General features: G+C 46.2%; 1 protein-coding gene and 1 long non-coding RNA gene across 4 annotated transcripts; both read left to right on the top strand.

The window, feature by feature from the left end:
• Nucleotides 1-9,545: 9,545 nt before the first annotated feature.
• Nucleotides 9,546-13,430, top strand: LOC115200364 (uncharacterized). The gene is made up of 4 exons (XR_003879509.1): nt 9,546-9,849; nt 10,191-10,415; nt 11,310-11,486; nt 12,886-13,430. It is a non-coding gene; the product is annotated as an uncharacterized LOC115200364 (long non-coding RNA).
• Nucleotides 13,431-13,534: 104 nt separating this feature from the next.
• On the top strand, nt 13,535-17,764 carry LOC115200363 (extensin-like). 3 transcript variants are annotated; one of them, XM_029763375.1, is made up of 4 exons: nt 13,535-13,668; nt 13,784-13,887; nt 15,319-15,369; nt 15,420-17,764. In XM_029763375.1, the coding sequence occupies exons 3-4, from the start codon at nt 15,342-15,344 to the stop codon at nt 17,651-17,653; spliced, it is 2,262 nt and encodes a 753-aa protein (XP_029619235.1). In that variant the 5' UTR covers nt 13,535-13,668; nt 13,784-13,887; nt 15,319-15,341; the 3' UTR covers nt 17,654-17,764. The 3 variants fall into 3 exon arrangements, with proteins under 3 accessions (XP_029619235.1, XP_029619236.1, XP_029619234.1); XM_029763376.1 differs by lacking the exon at nt 13,535-13,668 and having other exon boundaries at nt 13,681-13,887; nt 15,420-17,339; XM_029763374.1 differs by lacking the exon at nt 13,535-13,668 and having other exon boundaries at nt 13,681-13,887; nt 15,319-17,764.
• Nucleotides 17,765-19,020: the final 1,256 nt, after the last annotated feature.

Here is a 19,020-nt window from a genome sequence, read left to right as displayed (position 1 = left end):
ATACTGCCCCCTACCCTAATGATACTCGTAATGGCCCGTGATAGTGGAAAAGGCCATTTTCCATTCGTCGCCTGCATGAATGCGCACCAGATTGTAGGCGCTCTTCAAGTCCAGTTTTGTGAAGTACTACGCCCCATGCATTTGTTCGATGATGGTTGGGTTGAGGGGTAAAGGATAGCTGAACTTAACGGTGGCTTTATTCAGAGGCTAGAGCAGGCTGGTGACGTTAGAGGGGCGGATAAAACCCTGCTGGATGCTTTCCTGTACGTAGGTCTCCATGGCCTCGGTCTCCGCATAGGAGAGGGGATAGACGTGTCCTCTCGGGAGGGCTGCGTCAGGTCAATGGCACAGTCCCAGGGGCGATGAGGAGGCAGGTGTGTAGCCTGGGTCTTAGAGAAAACCCGGTGCAGATCCTGGTATTCCTCCGGTAACTCCACTTGAGGGGCGTGGTCCGGACTTTCCACCGTAGTGGTGTTGACACTGCGAGACACCTCCCTTGACACTTCTGCAACCAACCCAGCAGTCTCCTCTCAGACCAGAAAATAACAGGGTTATGCCAACTCAACCAGGGGAGACCTAAAACAGGTTGGAGGGTGGTGGTATCAATAATCAAAAAGGTTATCTGTTCTAAATGAGTGTCATGGGTCATTCGAGAAATGGGAACAGTAATGTGATGTATGAGCCCTGTCCCTATTGGACGATTATCCAGCGCTCGAACCGGAATGGGTGACTTTAGGGGATCCAAAGGAATACATAATTCAGTGGCCAGTGCGCCATCTAAAAGACTAATTCCGGCATCTCCGGAATTAATCAGAGCTAACGGGAGTGAGGGGCTAGGGTATTCAGGGAATTTAATGGGAAAACACACTGGTTGAGTTGACAGAAGGGAGGGGAGATCTTGCATCCTATCTGGGTTGGAGCTGGAGAATTCCCTGGCTTGTCACCTCGTCGCCTACGATCTGCCTCGGGCAAACGTGCAGAGCCGACCTCCATCGGCTCTGGCCATGGAGCAGGTGTAGCCATGGGCTCTGGATTCCGTGTAGGTCTTTGTCGGAACCGCAGGAGGTTGTCCAAACAAATAGCCATGCTGATGAGCTGGTCGAGTGACAGGTTGTCATCACGGCAGGCTAACTCCATTGTACCTCCTCCCGCAGTCCACTGAGGAACAGGTGACCAGAGACGACTCGTTCCATCCGGTGGAGGCAGCGATGGTCTGGAACTCCAGAGCGAACTCCGAGGCGGTCCTAGATCCCTGGCGTAGTCGGACTAGGCGCTCACCCCCCTCTCGGCCCTCCACAGGATGATCAAACGCCGAGCGGAAGAGGAGGGGGAAGCGCTCGTAGGACTCAACCTCGGGTCCGCCCGTTTCCCAGACAGCGGCACCCCAGTCAAGGGCCCGTCCGGTCATGACCATGGCAACCCTGTCTCTCGAGATGACCATGGCCACCCTGTCTCTCCCGGAGACAGCCTCTGCGTAGCAAGTGAGGTACATGTCACATTGCAGAAGGAATCCCTTGCAACTCGCTGGTGCTCCATCAAAGCGCTCCGGGAGGGACAGGGTTATTCCACGGACCAGCTCAGATGGGACGGAGGCAGGTAGTGGTGTGGGGGCTGGTGCCGGAACCGGTGCTGGAGACTCGAGGGACTGCACATTCCCCTCCAAATGCAGGATGGTTGCCAGCACGCTGTCCATGGCGCTGCCAAGTCTGGAGAGACAGTCCTCTTGATGCTGGACTGTCTCTACGATGTTTGACGTTCGGTTTTTCCTGCTGTCTCCAGTTAGTGGGATGGTTATTCTGTCATGTTGTATAATGATAGGATACAAGCGCAGGAATACATAGTCGTTTTATTTTTTTTTCTCCACCCAAACAAAGAGCGAGGTGTAAACCTCTAAATAATACACGGGACGAGACCCGTAAAACAAGGGCACAATAACACGTAGCATGGAAGCCGGTACAGCATCACTGGTGCTCACAAGACCAACGGACATGGTAACAATAACCGACAAGGACAATGGGCAACAGAGGGCACATATATACACATACTAATCAGGGGGAATCGACTTTATCCAACATGTTACTGGGCCCACCCATAACCGCAGCCATACTCTGGACCTAGTTATTACCAAGTGTCTTCCAATTGACATATCTTCTATTGTTGTTATTTTATCTGATCACCACTGTGTATTTTTTACTACCTTGTTGCCCATAGCACAGGGTAATACTGAACGCAATTATTAAGAAATGCTGTCTTACCTTTGAAGTTGCTCCAGATTTTTTTTAGTGTATGAACAATACACCATCATCTTGTAATGATTTAGTTGATAACTTTAATAGCAAATTCGGGGCAACTATTGATGCATTAGCTCCAGTAAGGTTGAAAAAGGATCCAAACGGAGAGAAACTTGGATGAGAAATTCCAGAAAGTAATAGCAGTGGAGAAAGTCACATTTGCAGGTCCATTAAGATATACTGAGAGAGCAACTTGGCATATACAGTTGAAGTCGGAAGTTTACATACACTTAGGTTGGAGTGTGGTGGTTAATTTCTTTACTATCAAATGAGGAGAGACAAACTTGTCACACAAGTCAGAGTTATACTTATAATAAATCTTTAATCACTTATTAATACAACGCACACATATAAAGTGAATCAATTGAGTGCTCTACGATAATGATGGCTGGTCATGGCTGGTCGACGATTCACGATCAGATGATTTGTTGAGAGCCCCGAGACAAAAGTACAAAGGTCTTTTATAGCCAAGATACAGTACACCCCTTTCAACCTACATGACGAACAACAGATATAGAATGGGTCACAAGGTTAACATTTTTATATAAAAAATACCTATAATACATAGCAGACAGTATCTGCTGTGTCAACAGTTTTCATTGTATAGAGACCAGTGTCTGGCCCTCCGACTCCAAACTGGAACCATCTCTCCCTGGTACGGTATAGAACAGAAACATTAACTCATGCTCTGGAATGGTCTTTAGGTTTTATCACCCAAAAGACATTGTAAATCTCCTCTCAGTGTTATCTCCCAGAGGCCCATCCTCAGTAGAACACACACACAATAGTTTAGAAGAATACTCTATTCTTTTGAATAAAACAACCATTTGATGCAATAAAAGTATTATAACATAATCTTGCCATTTTTCCACCATAGGAGTCATTAAAACTTGTTTTTTAACCACTCAACAAATTTCTTGTTAACAAACTATAGTCTTAGCAAGTCGGTTAGGACATCGACTTTGTGCATGACACAGTAATTTTTCCAACAATTGTTTACAGACAGATTATTTCATGAATAATTCACTGTATCACAATTCCAGTGGGTCAGAAGTTTACAGACACTAAGTTGACTGTGCCTTTAAACAGCTTGGAAAATTCCAGAAAATTATGTCATGGCTTTAGAAGCTTCTGATAGATTAATTGACATCATTTGAGTCAATTGGAGGTGTACCTGTGGATGTATTTCAAGGCCTACCTTCAAACTCAGTGCCTCTTTGCTTTTGACATCATGGGAAAATCAAAAGAAATCAGTCAAGACCTCAGAAAAAAAATTGTAGACCTCCACAAGTCTGGTTCATCCTTGGGAGCAATTTCCAAATGCCTGAAGGTACCACGTTCATCTGTACAAACAATAGTACGCAAGTATTAACACAATGGGACCACGCAGCTGTCATACCGCTCAGGAAGGAGACGCGTTCTGTCTCCTAGAGATGAACGTACTTTGGTGCGAAAAGTGCAAATCAATCACAGAACAACAGCAAAGGACCTTGTGAAGATGCTGGAGGAAACAGGGTCAAAAGTATCTATTTCCACAGTAAAACGAAACCTATATCAACATAACCTGAAAGGCCGCTCAGCAAGGAAGAAGCCACTGCTCCAAAACCGCAATAAAAAAGCCAGACTACGGTTTGCAACTGCACATGGGGACAAAGATTGTACTTTTTGGAGAAATGTCCTCTAGTCTGATGAAACAAAAATAGAATTGTTTGGCCATAATGACCATTGTTATGTTTGGAGGAAAAAAGGGGAGGCTTGCAAGCTGAACACACCATCCCAACCGTGAAGCACGGGGGTGGCAACATCATGTTGTGGGGGTGCTTTGCTGGAGTAGGGACTGGTGCACTTCACAAAATAGATGGCATCATGAGGGAGGAAAATTACATGGAAAATTATCTCAAGACATCAGTCAGGAAGTTAAAGCTTGGTCGCAAATCGGTCTTCCAAATGGACAATGACCCCAAGCATACTTCCAAAGTTGTGGCACAATGGCTTAAAGGTCAGTTAGGATCACCACTTTATTTTAAGAATGTGAAATGTCACTATTATAGTAGAGAGAATAATTTCTTTCAGCTTTTATTTCTTTCATCACATTCCCAGTGGGTCAGAAGTTTGCATACACTCAATTAGTATTTGGTAGCATTGCCTTTAAATTGTTTAACTTGGGTCAAACATTTTGGGTAGCCTTCCACAAGCTTCCCACAATAAGTTGGGTGAATTTTGGCCCATTCCTCCTGACAGTGCTGTTGAAACTGAGGCAGGTTTGTAGGCCTCCTTGCTCGCACACGCTTTTTCAGTTCTGACCACAAATTTTCTATAGGATTGAGGTCAGGGCTTTGTGATGGCCATACCTTGACTTTGTTGTCCTTAAAACAGGGATTTTTTACTGGGATTAAATCTCAGGAATTGTGAAAGACTGAGTTTAAATGTATTTGGCTAAGGTGCATGTAAACTTCCGACTTCAACTCTATAACAAGGCAATTAGACATGCCAGACGGGCTCATTTTTCTAACTTGATAATTAATTATCAGAATAATTGAGAGAGTGCTCTTATCGAGCGTTTTCCCTGGTTGACACAGACATGCTCACGAATGTGATATCACATCTTAAGCCTTCTGCCTGCCTTCTCGATGCTATCCCCACCACCTTCTTAAAAACGGTTTTAATTGCATATCTGACGAAATTCAAGCTATTGTTAATCACTCCCTGTTCACAGGCACTTTCCACACTGTACTAAAAACTGCTATGGTGAAACCCCTTCTGAAGAAAAGCAATCTACTGTAGATTCTTCAGCTCTTAGCAATTTTCGGCCAATCTCCAACCTTCAATTCTTAAGCAGAATTCTGGAGAAATTGGTTTTCAAACAGCTAAAAGATAATCATTTTTTTAAGTGCCAACTGTGTTTTTGAAAAATTCCAATCTTGTTTTCGTGCCCACCACAGCACAGTTAAAGTGGTAAATGATCTTAGAGCCAACACAGATACCAAAAAGCTCTCTGTCCTTGTACTCTTAGATTTAAGTGCTGCATTCAACACTGTTGACCATGATGTCCTTCTGGACAGACTGAGGAGGTGGGTTGGGCTCTCTGGTCCAGTTCTAAATTGGTTTACGACCTATTTAAGCGGTCAAGAGTTTTTTGGTCACCATTGGTGAACATAACTCAGAAAAAATATATTTCACGTGGTGTTCCACAAGGTTTGATTTTGGGTCGGTACTGTTCAGATCATGTATAGAGCCCTCTGTAATTATTGGGGCAATGAAGCATGTTTTCTTCTTTTGGCACTATACTCCAAAAGTTTGGATTTGAAATCCAACCATGACTATGAGATTAAAGTGCAGACTTTCAGCTTTAATTTGAGGGTATTTTCATCCATATCGGGTGAACCGTTTAGAAATTACAGCACTTTTTGTACATAGTCCCCCCATTTTAGGGGAGCTAAAGTATTAGGACAAATTCACTTATGTGCATTAAAGTAGTAAAGATTTAAGTATTTGGTCCCATATTCATAGCACACAATGACTACATGAAGCTTGTGACTATCAATTTATAAATGCATCTGCTGTTTGTTTTGTTTTTGTTTCAGATTATTTTGTGTGCAATTGAAATGAATGGTAAATAATGTATTATGCAATTTTGAAGTCACTTTTATTGTAAATAAGAAAAGCATATATTTCTAAACTTCTACATTAATGTGGATGCTACCATGATTATGGATAATCCTGAATGAATCATGAATAACGATGAGTGAGAAAATTACAGACACACAAATACACTATATAGACAAAATTATGTGGACACCCCTTGAAATTAGTGGATTCAGCTATTTCAGCCACACCCGTTGCTGACAGGTATATAAAATCGAGCACACAGCCAAGAAATCTCCATAGATAAACATTGGCAGTTGAATGGCCTTACTGAAGAGCTCAGTGACTTTCAACGTAGCACCGTCATTGGATGCCACCTTTCCAACAAATCTGTTTGTAAAATTTCTGCCATGCTAGAGCTGCCCCGGTCAACTGTAAGTGCTGTTATTGTGAAGTGGAAACGTCCAGGAGCAACAACGGCTCAGCCGCAAAGTGGTAGGCCACACAAGCTCACCGAATGGGACCGCCGAGTGCTGAAGTGCGTAGCGCGTAAAAATCATCTGTCCTCGGTTGCAACACTCACTACCGAGTTCCAAACTGCCTCTGGAAGCAATGTGAGCACAATAATTGTTAATTGGGAGCTTCATGAAAGGGGTTTCCATGGCCCAGCAGCCGCACAAAAGCCTAAGATCACCATGCGCAACGCCAAGTGTTGGGTGGATTGGTGTAAAGCTCGCCGCCATTGGACTCTGGAGCAGTGGAAACGCGTTCTCTGGAGTGATGAATGGCTTGAATGGAAGCAAGTCCCTGCAGCAATGCTCCAACATCGAATGGAAAGCCTTCCCAGAAGAGTGGAGGCTGTTTTAGCAGCAAAGGGGGGACCAACTCCATATTAATGCCCATGATTTTGGAATGAGATGTTCGACGAGCAGGTGTCCAGCCACATACTTTTGGTCATGTAGTGTATCATACCCCCAAAACATGCTAACCTCTCACCATTACAATAACAGTGGCGGTTTGCATTTTTGGGTGGGTATGATATTTGTGCGTCTAACTTTCTCACTGATCATTATTCACGATTCATTCAGGGTTATCTGTAATCATGGTAGCATCCACATCCATGTGGAACTGTTTAGAAACGTTCAATTCTTATTTACAATAAAAGTGACTTCAAAATGCCACATACATTATTTGCCATTCAAGAAAATAATTGTAAACATCGTAATTTTGATCCCCTAAGTATTTGAATGTATTTTTTAAAGCAGAAAGGGACAGCACAGGGGGATATAGAAATTATAGTGGCCTAGACAGGGCTCCACCCCCTGTCACCAGGCAGTATGACAGGGTTCTCGTGTGGCGCAGCGGTCTAAGGCGCAGCGGTCTAAGGCACTGATCTCAGTGCAAGAGGCGTCAGTTCAGTCCCTGGTTTGAATCCAGGCTGAATCACATCTGGCCGTGATTGGGAGTCCCATAGGGCGGCACACAGTTGGCCCAGCAACGTCCGGTTTTGGCCGAGCTAGGCTATCATTGTGAATATGAATTTGTTCTTAACTGACTTGCCTAGTTAAATAAACTGCTATACAAGACTCTGACACAGTGTGCTACCTTTGGTCAGAGCCCAAATAAGGGCATAGGCAAGTACTGCCCATTGAATCTCTGTTGCCATTGTGCTTTACAGCAGAATGGAGACAGCTGGCAGAATCTGTACAGAGAGGGCCTCTACAATGAGATATTCACAGAGCACCTGTCCACCTCCTTCATAGGGATGTACTTCGCTCAGGCCAGCAAGTCGGTCTGTCTGTACGCTAGTGTGGAGACATAGCTATACAGAGACATAGAATCTAATCAAATAGCCTAACTGACCTACTCTCTCTGTCTGTGTCTGTCTGTCTCTGTGTCTGTCTGTCTCTGTGTCTGTTTGTCTGTCTGTCTGTCTGTCTGTCTGTCTGTCTGTCTGTCTGTCTGTCTGTGTCAGGCTGTGTTTCCTGAAGCTGAGGTTGTTGTTGACTAGGATTGAGTATCAGAGTGGAGACAAATAATTCAGGTAAGCAACTACTACTAGTAGTAGTATTAACAATAGTAGTGGCGGTAGTAGCAGCAGCGTAGTAGACAGATTTATAATGCTTATTTCATTATTTGACACATTGACTGTGGTTTGTGGAGGGCTGCTGCACGCCTGTTAAAGTTGTTTTGTTGTTTGTCAATGTGTTGGTGAATCCTCCCAGCCACATCAAAATAAAGCTGTGGACTCTGGGTTTCATCATAGCCAGCAATGCCAGAAGGTACAGTACCACCTGTTGTTTAACAGTGCTGTAACTCTACCACTCTAATATTAGCTCATTAGCTAGAGCCTTGACTCAAAGTTATCTGTATGTATGGGAGTATTCATGGTAGTAACTTTTGTGTTTGTTCAGGGCAAGTATGTTTTTACCTTTATTTAACTAGGCAAGTCAGTTAAGAACAAATTCTTATTTTCAATGACGGCCTAGGAACAGTGGGTTAACTGCCTTGTTCAGGGGCAGAACAACAGATTTGTACCTTGTCAGCTCAGGGATTTGAACTTGCAACCTTTCAGTTACTAGTCCAACACTCTAACCACTAGGCTGTGTGTCACAGTGACATCAAGAATTTGTCCAGGATGCGACCCTGCAGGTGCACTGAGCAGTGACCCAAACAAGCCTTTTCAGTACTAACCTCATTTTCACAAGAAGCAAAGCAACAGAGACAAGAGTCTTGAGAGGTGCAGAGAGGGTGAAGCCTCCAATTCCTCCTCTAGGTGGGGTCCTCATCCCACATGTTTCTCCATTGTGCTGAAAAGTCAGGCTTGTCCTCGAGGCAGTTGAGCACCTAGTCCCTCTGTCTGTCCTGTTCGCCTCATTACACCACTCACACAGGGCAGAGACACTCAGAATGGCTGTCTGTCACCATCATCCCTCTATCTCATATGAGCCTGTCTGTTACCCATGAGTGTTTCTGACCTGCAAGACTGTCTCTCACCTGTGTGTTTCTCATCTCTCTCTCTGTGTGTGTGTGTGTGTGTGTGTGTGTGTGTGTGTGTGTGTGTGTGTGTGTGTGTGCGTGCCTCCCATCAGTCTCATCTCACATCTCTTGAGTCTAGGCTTCAGACGGCCATCACTGGGAGTTCTGCCCTTCGGGTAAGAAATCACACCCTTCTAAACAGGAATAGGTTCGTTTTGAACATGCTGAGACAAATACTTTATTTACCACTTACTATGATATATTTACACACACACACACACACACACACACACACACACACACACACACACACACACACACACACACACACACACACACACACACACACACACACACACACACACACACACAAACACCCCTAGTGTGTGTAATATCAGTGTATCCTGTTATTAGTAGAGGCTGCCTAGTGCAGGCAGGCAGTAAGGTCCTGGACAGCTGAGCACAGTAGAATAGCAGGCTGTGATCGACAGGCTGATAAATGGGCCAGCTCCCCAGAGAGAGAGAGGAGAGAGAGCTGTCAGGAGATGAGTTAGTGAGCAGATTACAGCTGAAATAAATCAAAGTACCCTGCTCTCTCTCTCTCTCTCTCTCTCTCTCTCTCTCTCTCTCTCTCTCACACACACACTCCTGTCTCAGTCTCTTTATCTCTCTCCCTCTCTATCCTGTCTCCCCACCCTTTCTGTCTCTGTGATCTGTGATTTCACTACCGTAGTGAATACATTTCCTCTTCCTCTTGTGCTCTTGACATCCACAGTGGTTGGACAGTGTGTGTGTGCCTCCCATGTTCTCTCTCCCTCAACCCTCTCTTCCCCACACTTTCCGAGGCTTGTGTGTGTTTTCTCTCTGCTGTAGCCCAGAGGGAGAGACTCTTCGAGAGAGGGAGTGTGTGAGGCAGCAGCAGCAGGAGGTGGGGCTGGACTCTACAGGCCTGTTCCACTGGTGCTCCCCTGTTCCCCTGCAGGACATCTCTCTGGTAAGACTGGGACATCGAGGCAATTACTGTCGACACACACTCACTTTCTGAAACACTAGCACTAGCACTTACTAGCACTTACTAGAATCTAGCCAGCTAGAACTTCCTTAGCCAGATATTAAACATACATTTAATAATAACATAATACACATCATCAGTCATGTGTGTGTGTGTCTATATGTCTATGTGTGTGTGTGTGCGTGTGCGTGCATGTGTGCGTGTGTGTGTGTCTATGTGTGTGTGTGGGTCTATGTGTGTGTGTGTGTGTGTGTGTGTGTGTGTGTGTGTGTGTGTGTGTGTGTGTGTGTGTGTGTGTGTGTGTGTGTGTGTCCTCTCCTCAGACCAGACAGAGTGCGAGTACCCTGGCGCTGCAGGACCACGTAGTGGTGTGTGTGTTTGGGGACGGGGGCTCCAGCTTGCTGGGTCTGGCGGACTACACGATGCCTCTGAGGGCCAGCAGCCTGACGGCCCCAGAGCTAAAGACTGTGGTCTTCCTGAGAGACCCACATTACTTCAGAAGGGAGTGGCCGAACATACAATAGTTCCCCAACATCTACTTCCTGCCTGTGAGTCTCTGGACATGTTGGAATACCCTACAATAGATCTTAAATCTACCCCGTCCCGTCCCGTCCCCCCCGTCCCGTCCCGTCCCTCTCCCCCCGACAGACAGACAGACAGACAGACAGACAGACAGACAGACAGACAGACAGACAGACAGACAGACAGACAGACAGACAGACAGACAGACAGACAGACAGACAGACAGACAGACAGACAGACAGACAGACAGGTGATGAGAGAGACAAGGAAAGTCCTGAAGACTCAGCAGAGGTGCCCTGGGAATTGTGAGCGAATGGAGTGTGTGTGTATGAATGCCTGCGTGTGTGTATGATGCCAGCATGTGTGTAGGCAAACGTTTTTTGTGTGTGTGTTTGAGGAAATGACGTGTGTGTGAACGCCGGTGTTTGCGCCGACAGCCTGCTGCTGAGGCTGTCAGAAAATAAACATGTTCCAGTAATTAACCTTGACAGGATCAATGTGCCGCCAACAGCAGAAATGTGCTAATGACACAATTAATCCATAATTAAGGCATGCTTTCTCACTGGAGACACACAGCAACTGGACCGACCCGTCTGGGCTGCCTATCAATGACAGTCTGTACGATGAGAGGGGACGTGTGTGTTGATGTTGTTATTCTTTGTTTGAGACATTAGTGCATAATGTCACAGTTATACACTAATACCCAAGATGTTGACATGATTAGTGACACAAAACTCAGTGTTATAGATCACAAATCGTGTTATACAAATGCGTTTGCGGATCCCATTCCTTTGAATGTGTAACAATTTGTAGATCATCATTGTATAGAAGAAGAAGATATAGTTTGTTTGTATAGTTTACATAGTTGTAGTTTTCAGTGTGCACCATTGTAACGGTGTTTTATGCTTTGTGCTTTGCAGACTCCTCCTAAATTGCTATGATACCTGAGAAGGTGGAGATCACCCCTGCTCACAGCACCGGCACCACGGTCCCTCTGCTGGTGGAGCTGGGTATTGCGACAACTTCACTTCCTAGCGCCGTGCTACTTCAAAACAGTGACAGGAGTTTCTTTCAGAAATTCATGGTTAAGTCACATGGTCAGTAAAAAACTTCTGGCCCTAAAGAATTCAATATAGTCCAGTAAAACCCATGTAGTTTTAGGTGGACAGCCATCCCTGTTTAACAAAATGTTTTTACCAATGGAATCTTTAACTGACCTCTATACTGACTGTATGTACCAGTGGAGGCTCCTCAGTGGAGGAAGGGGAGGACCATCGTCAGTGAATTTCATAAAAATAAAAATAGTGAAACATTAAAAAAGTTTACCTTATTAGATTAAACTATAATAAATATATTCATGTCACCAAATAATTGATTAAAGCACCCTGTTTTGCAATGGTCTACAGTAGTCTCAACAGCACTCTGTAGGGTAGCACCATGGTGTAGCCAGAGGACAGCTAGTTTCCATCCTCCTCTGGGTACATTAACTCCAATACAAGACCAAGGAGGCTTGTGGTTCTCACCCCCTTCAATAGAATTACACAGTATTCATGACAACTTCTGGAAAATGTCCTACAACCTATCAGAGCTCTTGCAGCATGAATTGACATGTTGTCCACCCAATCAAAGAATCAGAGAATGAATCTAGTACTGAAAGCATAAGCTACAGCTAGCTAACACTGAAGTCCATAAGTGAAGGGAAAGGGTGAGAGGAGGAGAGAGTGTAGATGCGAGAAGGAATTATACAACGATCAAAGAGATCATGCTGTTTGTATGTGGCTGCTTTGAAAGTGAACTGTGTTTGCGTGCGATCAGGGGTGTATTGATTCTGTCGATTCTGTTGGGAAAAACGTTTATTAAACGGAAGCAAACAGATCGAAACGGGGAATATCTGAATTTGTCCAACTCTCGTTTGCAACTGTTGGACTAAAGATTACACCCTAGATCAGCTAGATGCAGGCAAGAGCGTACAAGGCCCTATTGAACGTGTCAATGTCTGTCATCTTGATTACAGAAATGTCTCTTGACCTGTGCACCTACGTTGTAAACTTTCAATCATAGGCTAGGTTGTAGCAACCTCAGGAAGGGTATAGGGAAAATGTACATATCATGTAGTAGCCTAAACCTATAGATGTTACATTGAGCTGGGTGAATGGAATATGAATCACAGTCATCCAATATGCTATAAACACACTGTATATAGACTGTTCTATTCTGTTATTGACTGTACGTTTGTTTATTCCATGTGTAACTCTGTGTTGTTTGTGTCGCACTGCATTGCTTTATCTTGGCCAGGTCGAGGTTGTAAATGAGAACTTGTTTTCAACTGGCCTACCTGGTTAAATAAAGGAGAAATACATATTTTTTTAAATGCTGTAATAGAAATAACGCCATGCTCATCCCAAAAATTATTGTCCTCCCTCATCTTAAACGGCACCAACCACCACTGGTATGTACTGTATATAGACTACTAACTATTCCCTCTCTCCCATGCAGTGAACAGCTCTAATGTGTGCTATGTGAACGAGGTGGACAGCCATGAGGACCTCTTCAGCCTGACCCGGGCCTTCTCTGTAGGTTCCGTCTTCTCGGTCGACCTGCTCGACTCTCTCATAGCAGCTGTGCGTACACAGGACATCACAAGACTGGATCTAACCTAATGTTAATAAACTGTCTGGCCATCACACAATGTTTACAATGACATTACCTGGTATTCCTTAAATAGTAAATCAGTACTGCATTGTTGCTTATACTTATGCTATAGTTCATGGCTTAAAAGTATTATTTTACGCTTGGGAAGCATGATAACAGTACTGTTGTACTTCTTCTCTACTCAATGCTATAAGCTCATGTATCTGGAGCACTAAAGATGGTGGACGATTGATAGCCTCCGCAAAATAGCTAGCTAACCAGTCAACTAACTTTTGTAAAGTTGTCACTAGTTATTGGCCGCTAGTAGAAAACACAGTGTCACTGCAAACTGATGGTTAGCTATCCTAACCAATGCCTAACCTAATCAAACATAAACTGACCTAACCTTACATCTGGGTGGTTGTCTGTCTGTTGTCTATGTTGTGGTGTATAGACATACTTCAATGCCAATGTGCCTGGTCTTATCTGTACGCTGGTCACGGGTGCAACACCCCCTTATTGGAGGCCTAGCTGTGAGACGACAACCAGCTGCGAGGAGGAGATATGTCCCTGAAGATGTGGGCGCTGCGCCAACACTCCAAACTGGCATAGCTAGCACTACAGGATGAGCCCCTCTGCAGCCTTGCTGTGAGAGTTTCTACTACTAACACACACAGACATACACCTATATGGACACAGACACACCTACTGTATATGGACACACACACACCCAGACGCTCTAATGATTTTCTATCCTATGCAGTGTGAGGACTTCAAGGACTTGTTCTGGCAGGCTCTGGACTCGTTGGAGATCCTGTGTTTTGGACTGTATCGCCTGCTGGACCCTCCTAACCCCTCCATGAAGAGGTACACTACCCATGCTCTGCTGCTCTTCCCTCTGCTGTCCGCACGGACTTACTGTACCAGTTTAAATCCTCATTTCTCTCGGCATGCTTATCTCTTCTCTCACCCTCTCGCTCATCAAATGTATTCTGAATAGATTAGAACAGGAGTTTTCAAACTTTTCTTGCCCAGAGACCCCCATTATATGTTAGCGAAATCAAATAAAATCACGTCTTGTCTTATCATCAGGTGAATGATAATGGCAAGTAAAAGTAATCAACATTTTAAAATTAATAGATTTGATAGACCTCCATACAGTTCATTGGAAGAGGTAGTGTAAACTCTAACATAGTCCATTAGCTCGAAAGGTATCTTGGCAGGGTAGAGCATATTCTGCTGTTGTAAAACACATTTTCTGCAATTCTACACAGTTAGGCATGGCGCTAAGATACAATTTTGCACTGTTAAAGCTAATTTCTTGCAATGTTATGCATTTGCTATGGCTAATGCTGTGTTCTTCTGCTCAAACATTAGAACAACATCCATGGCTAATGCTGTGTTCTTCTGCTCAAACATTAGAACAACATACATGGCTAATGCTGTGTTCTTCTGCTCAAACATTAGAACAACATCCATGGCTAATGCTGTGTTCTTCTGCTCAAACATTAGAACAACATCCATGGCTAATGCTGTGTTCCTCTGCTCAAACTTTAGAACAACATCCATGGCTAATGCTGTGTTCCTCTGCTCAAACATTAGAACAACATCCATGGCTAATGCTGTGTTCTTCTGCTCAAACATTAGAACAACATCCATGGCTAATGCTGTGTTCCTCTGCTCAAACATTAGAACAATATCCATGGGTATGTGCCCTGAATGCCCGTACATTCAAAAAAAATAAATAATCCCTGACTATCTAGCTTTTATTTTATTGTTAGTTCTCAAAGATGGTGTTATTTTTAAATATATATATATATAGTTCAATATCTTTTCTGCATGTTTTCTATCTGGTTTTGGTTGTTTAAGTTGACACTAAAACTGTTTTACCATCACAAAAATTAGATGGCCCTCCCAAAACATTTTGGCAATGAAGCCATTTATCTACCTCCCCAGAGTCGCACAAACAGGAACAGCTAGCATGCTACAGTAACTGTTCCTGTAGACTTCCAGTCTTTGTTCTAACAGTAGTTAGCATTGGCTCGGGAAACTACCTCTAACTTCCTTCATACTGGACGCAGAGACATCAAAATAGTATCCACAATGGTATTCTGTTGCAGCTAGCGCTATTCAGAATTTTTTTCTTCTATATAAAAATCCCCAATAAAAATGTTATAAAATAAATAAATGTGTGGAACCCGTGGCCCCGGATGCCAGTTTAAAAACCCCTGAAATAGAATACTTTATTGTCAACTACTTTCAGTTTTTAATCACCTCAAATCATCCCCACTCCTACAGGTTTGTGATCACCAACCTGTCAAATGAGCTCCCATCGCTCCCCCAGACCAGGTCTTCTGCTCCGTACCCTTCCACCAGAGTCACCTGCTCCCCCAGACCAGGTCTTCTGCTCCGTACCCTTCCACCAGAGTCACCTGCTCCCCCAGACCAGGTCTTCTGCTCCGTACCCTTCCACCAGAGTCACCTGCTCCCCCAGACCAGGTCTTCTGCTCCGTACCCTTCCACCACAGTCACCTGCTCCCCCAGACCAGGTCTTCTGCTCCGTACCCTTCCACCAGAGTCACCTACTCCCCCAGACCAGGTTTTCTGCTCCGTACCTTTCCACCAGAGTCACCAGCTCCCCCAGACCAGGTCTTCTGCTCCGTACCCTTCCACCAGAGTCACCTGCTCCCCCAGACCAGGTCTTCTGCTCCGTACCCTTCCACCACAGTCACCTGCTCCCCCAGACCAGGTCTTCTGCTCCGTACCCTTCCACCAGAGTCACCTGCTCCCCCAGACCAGGTCTTCTGCTCCGTACCCTTCCACCACAGTCACCTGCTCCCCCAGACCAGGTCTTCTGCTCCGTACCCTTCCACCAGAGTCACCTACTCCCCCAGACCAGGTCTTCTGCTCCGTACCCTTCCACCAGAGTCACCTCCTCCCCCAGACCAGGTCTTCTGCTCCGTACCCTTCCACCAGAGTCACCAGCTCCCCCAGACCAGGTCTTCTGCTCCGTACCCTTCCACCAGAGTCACCTGCTCCCCCAGACCAGGTCTTCTGCTCCGTACCCTTCCACCAGAGTCACCTCCTCCCCCAGACCAGGTCTTCTGCTCCGTACCCTTCCACCAGAGTCACCTCCTCCCCCAGACCAGGTCTTCTGCTCCGTACCCTTCCACCAGAGTCACCTACTCCCCCAGACCAGGTCTTCTGCTCCGCACCCTTCCACCAGAGTCACCTGCTCCCCCAGACCAGGTCTTCTGCTCCGTACCCTTCCACCACAGTCACCTGCTCCCCCAGACCAGGTCTTCTGCTCCGCACCCTTCCACCAGAGTCACCTGCTCCCCCAGACCAGGTCTTCTGCTCCGTACCCTTCCACCACAGTCACCTGCTCCCCCAGACCAGGTCTTCTGCTCCGTACCCTTCCACCACAGTCACCTCCTCCCCCAGACCAGGTCTTCTGCTCCGTACCCTTCCACCAGAGTCACCTGCTCACCCAGAACAGGTCTTCTGCTCCGCACCCTTCCACCAGAGTCACCTGCTCACCCAGAACAGGTCTTCTGCTCCGTACCCTTCCACCAGAGTCACCAGCTCCCCCAGACCAGGTCTTCTGCTCCGCACCCTTCCACCAGAGTCACCTCCTCCCCCAGACCAGGTCTTCTGCTCCGTACCCTTCCACCAGAGTCACCTGCTCCCCCAGACCAGGTCTTCTGCTCCGTACCCTTCCACCAGAGTCACCTCCTCCCCCAGACCAGGTCTTCTGCTCCGTACCCTTCCACCACAGTCACCTCCTCCCCCAGACCAGGTCTTCTGCTCCGTACCCTTCCACCAGAGTCACCTGCTCCCCCAGACCAGGTCTTCTGCTCCGTACCCTTCCACCAGAGTCACCTACTCCCCCAGACCAGGTCTTCTGCTCCGTACCCTTCCACCAGAGTCACCTACTCCCCCAGACCAGGTCTTCTGCTCCGTACCCTTCCACCAGAGTCACCTCCTCCCCCAGACCAGGTCTTCTGCTCCGTACCCTTCCACCAGAGTCACCTGCTCCCCCAGACCAGGTCTTCTGCTCCGTACCCTTCCACCAGAGTCACCTACTCCCCCAGACCAGGTCTTCTGCTCCGTACCCTTCCACCAGAGTCACCTGCTCCCCCAGACCAGGTCTTCTGCTCCGCACCCTTCCACCAGAGTCACCAGCTCACCCAGAGGAGAGCCAAGACCCCCAGTCACCGCCTATGAACCTTCTCCTACCCCACCTCTCGACCCCTCCACCCTGGACCTTCCTTACACTGCCCCTTTACCCCTCCACCCTGGACCTTCCCTACACCGCCCCTCCACCCTGGACCTTCCCTACACCGCCCCTCCACCCTGGACCTTCCCTACACTGCCCCTTTACCCCTCCACCCTGGACCTTCCCTACACCGCCCCTCCACCCTGGACCTTCCCTGCCCCACCCCTCTACCCCTCCAACCTGGACCTTCCCTACTCTGCCCCTCTACCTCTCCAACCTGGACCTTCCCTACACCGCCCCTTCACCCTGGACCTTCCCTCTGCCTCGGACACCATAGGGTTAATGATTCTACAGAGAACACAATCAATTGGTTTACGTAAATCTTGTCTTTATAAATCTTTATACATTTTGTAATGGAAATTCATGGAAATTCTTATTGTCACACTGTCTTTTATATTCCTGACTGATTTACACTGAGTGTACAAAACATTAAGGACACCTTCCTAATATTGAGTTCCCCCTTTTGCCCTCAGAACAGGGTCAGTTCTTTGTGACATGGACTCTACAAGGTGCCAAAAGTGTTCCACAGGGATTCCCATGTTGAATCCAATGCTTCCCACAGTTGTGTCTGGTTGGCTGGATGTCCTTTGGGTGGTGGACCATTCTTGATACACACGGGAAACTGTTGATCGTGAAAAACCCAGCAGCATTGCAGTTCTTGACAAACTGGTGCAGCCTGGCACCTACGTACTACCATACCCTGTTCAAAGGCACTTAAATCTTTTGTCTTGCCCATTCACCCTCTGAATGCCACACATACACAATCCATGTCTCAATTGTCTCAAGCCTTAAAAACCTTCTTTAACCTGTCTTCTCCCCTTTATGATTGTAGTGGATTTAACAAGTGACATTGATAAGGGATCATACCTTTCACCTGGATTCACCTGGTCTGTCTATGTCATGGAAAGAGCAGGTGTCCTTAATGTGTTGTACACTCAGTGTATAGTTCTATACAGTCATGGTTTGTTTAAGTCAACATGCAAATAGGACTACATTTCAACTTCTGTAAACTGTGACAACTTGTTCTGTACACACACACACGCATGCACACACACACTCACACACACACACACACACACACACACACACACACACACACACACACACACACACACACACACACAGAGAGAGAGAGAGAGACTGTGCTGTATTTGATTTGGTTCAAAGGCTGTGTGTGTGTGTGTTTGGCAGTGTTCCTGTCAATGTGTGTGTTTGTCTTGTCTGTGGCGGTGGCGTCAATGTCTGTCAGCACAGGGAGGCTAAGCACTGACAGGTGTGTGTCACCCCATCAGTCACCTGTCAGCACTGTCTGCCTGCCCAGGAGGAGGAGGAGAAAAAACGATGAAGGACACCAGTCGACTGTCGCTCCGCTCAGCCTGACCCACTTATTTTCTCTGGGCAAATACACACACACCGACACACCTGTCCGTCTGTGTGAAAACACACACACATACACTATATAACCAAAAGTATGTGGACACCGTCTCGTCAAACATCTCATTTAATACGGAGTTGGTCCCCTCTTTGCTCGTATAACAGCATCCACTCTTCTTTAGGCTTTCCACTAGATGTTGGAACATTGCTGCAGGGACTTGCTTCCATTCAGCCATGAGCATTAGTGAGGTCAGGTACTGATGTTGGGGGAATAGGCCTGGCTCGCAGTCGGCGTTCCAATTCATCCCAAAGGTGTCCGATGGGGTTAAGGTCAGGGCTCTGTGCAG

The sequence above is a fragment of the Salmo trutta genome, chromosome 9 (assembly GCF_901001165.1).
Source record: "Salmo trutta chromosome 9, fSalTru1.1, whole genome shotgun sequence".
NCBI classification, from domain to species: domain Eukaryota; kingdom Metazoa; phylum Chordata; class Actinopteri; order Salmoniformes; family Salmonidae; genus Salmo; species Salmo trutta.
Note: the sequence above shows the minus strand (reverse complement) of the source record. Positions and strands in the feature narration are given on the sequence as shown.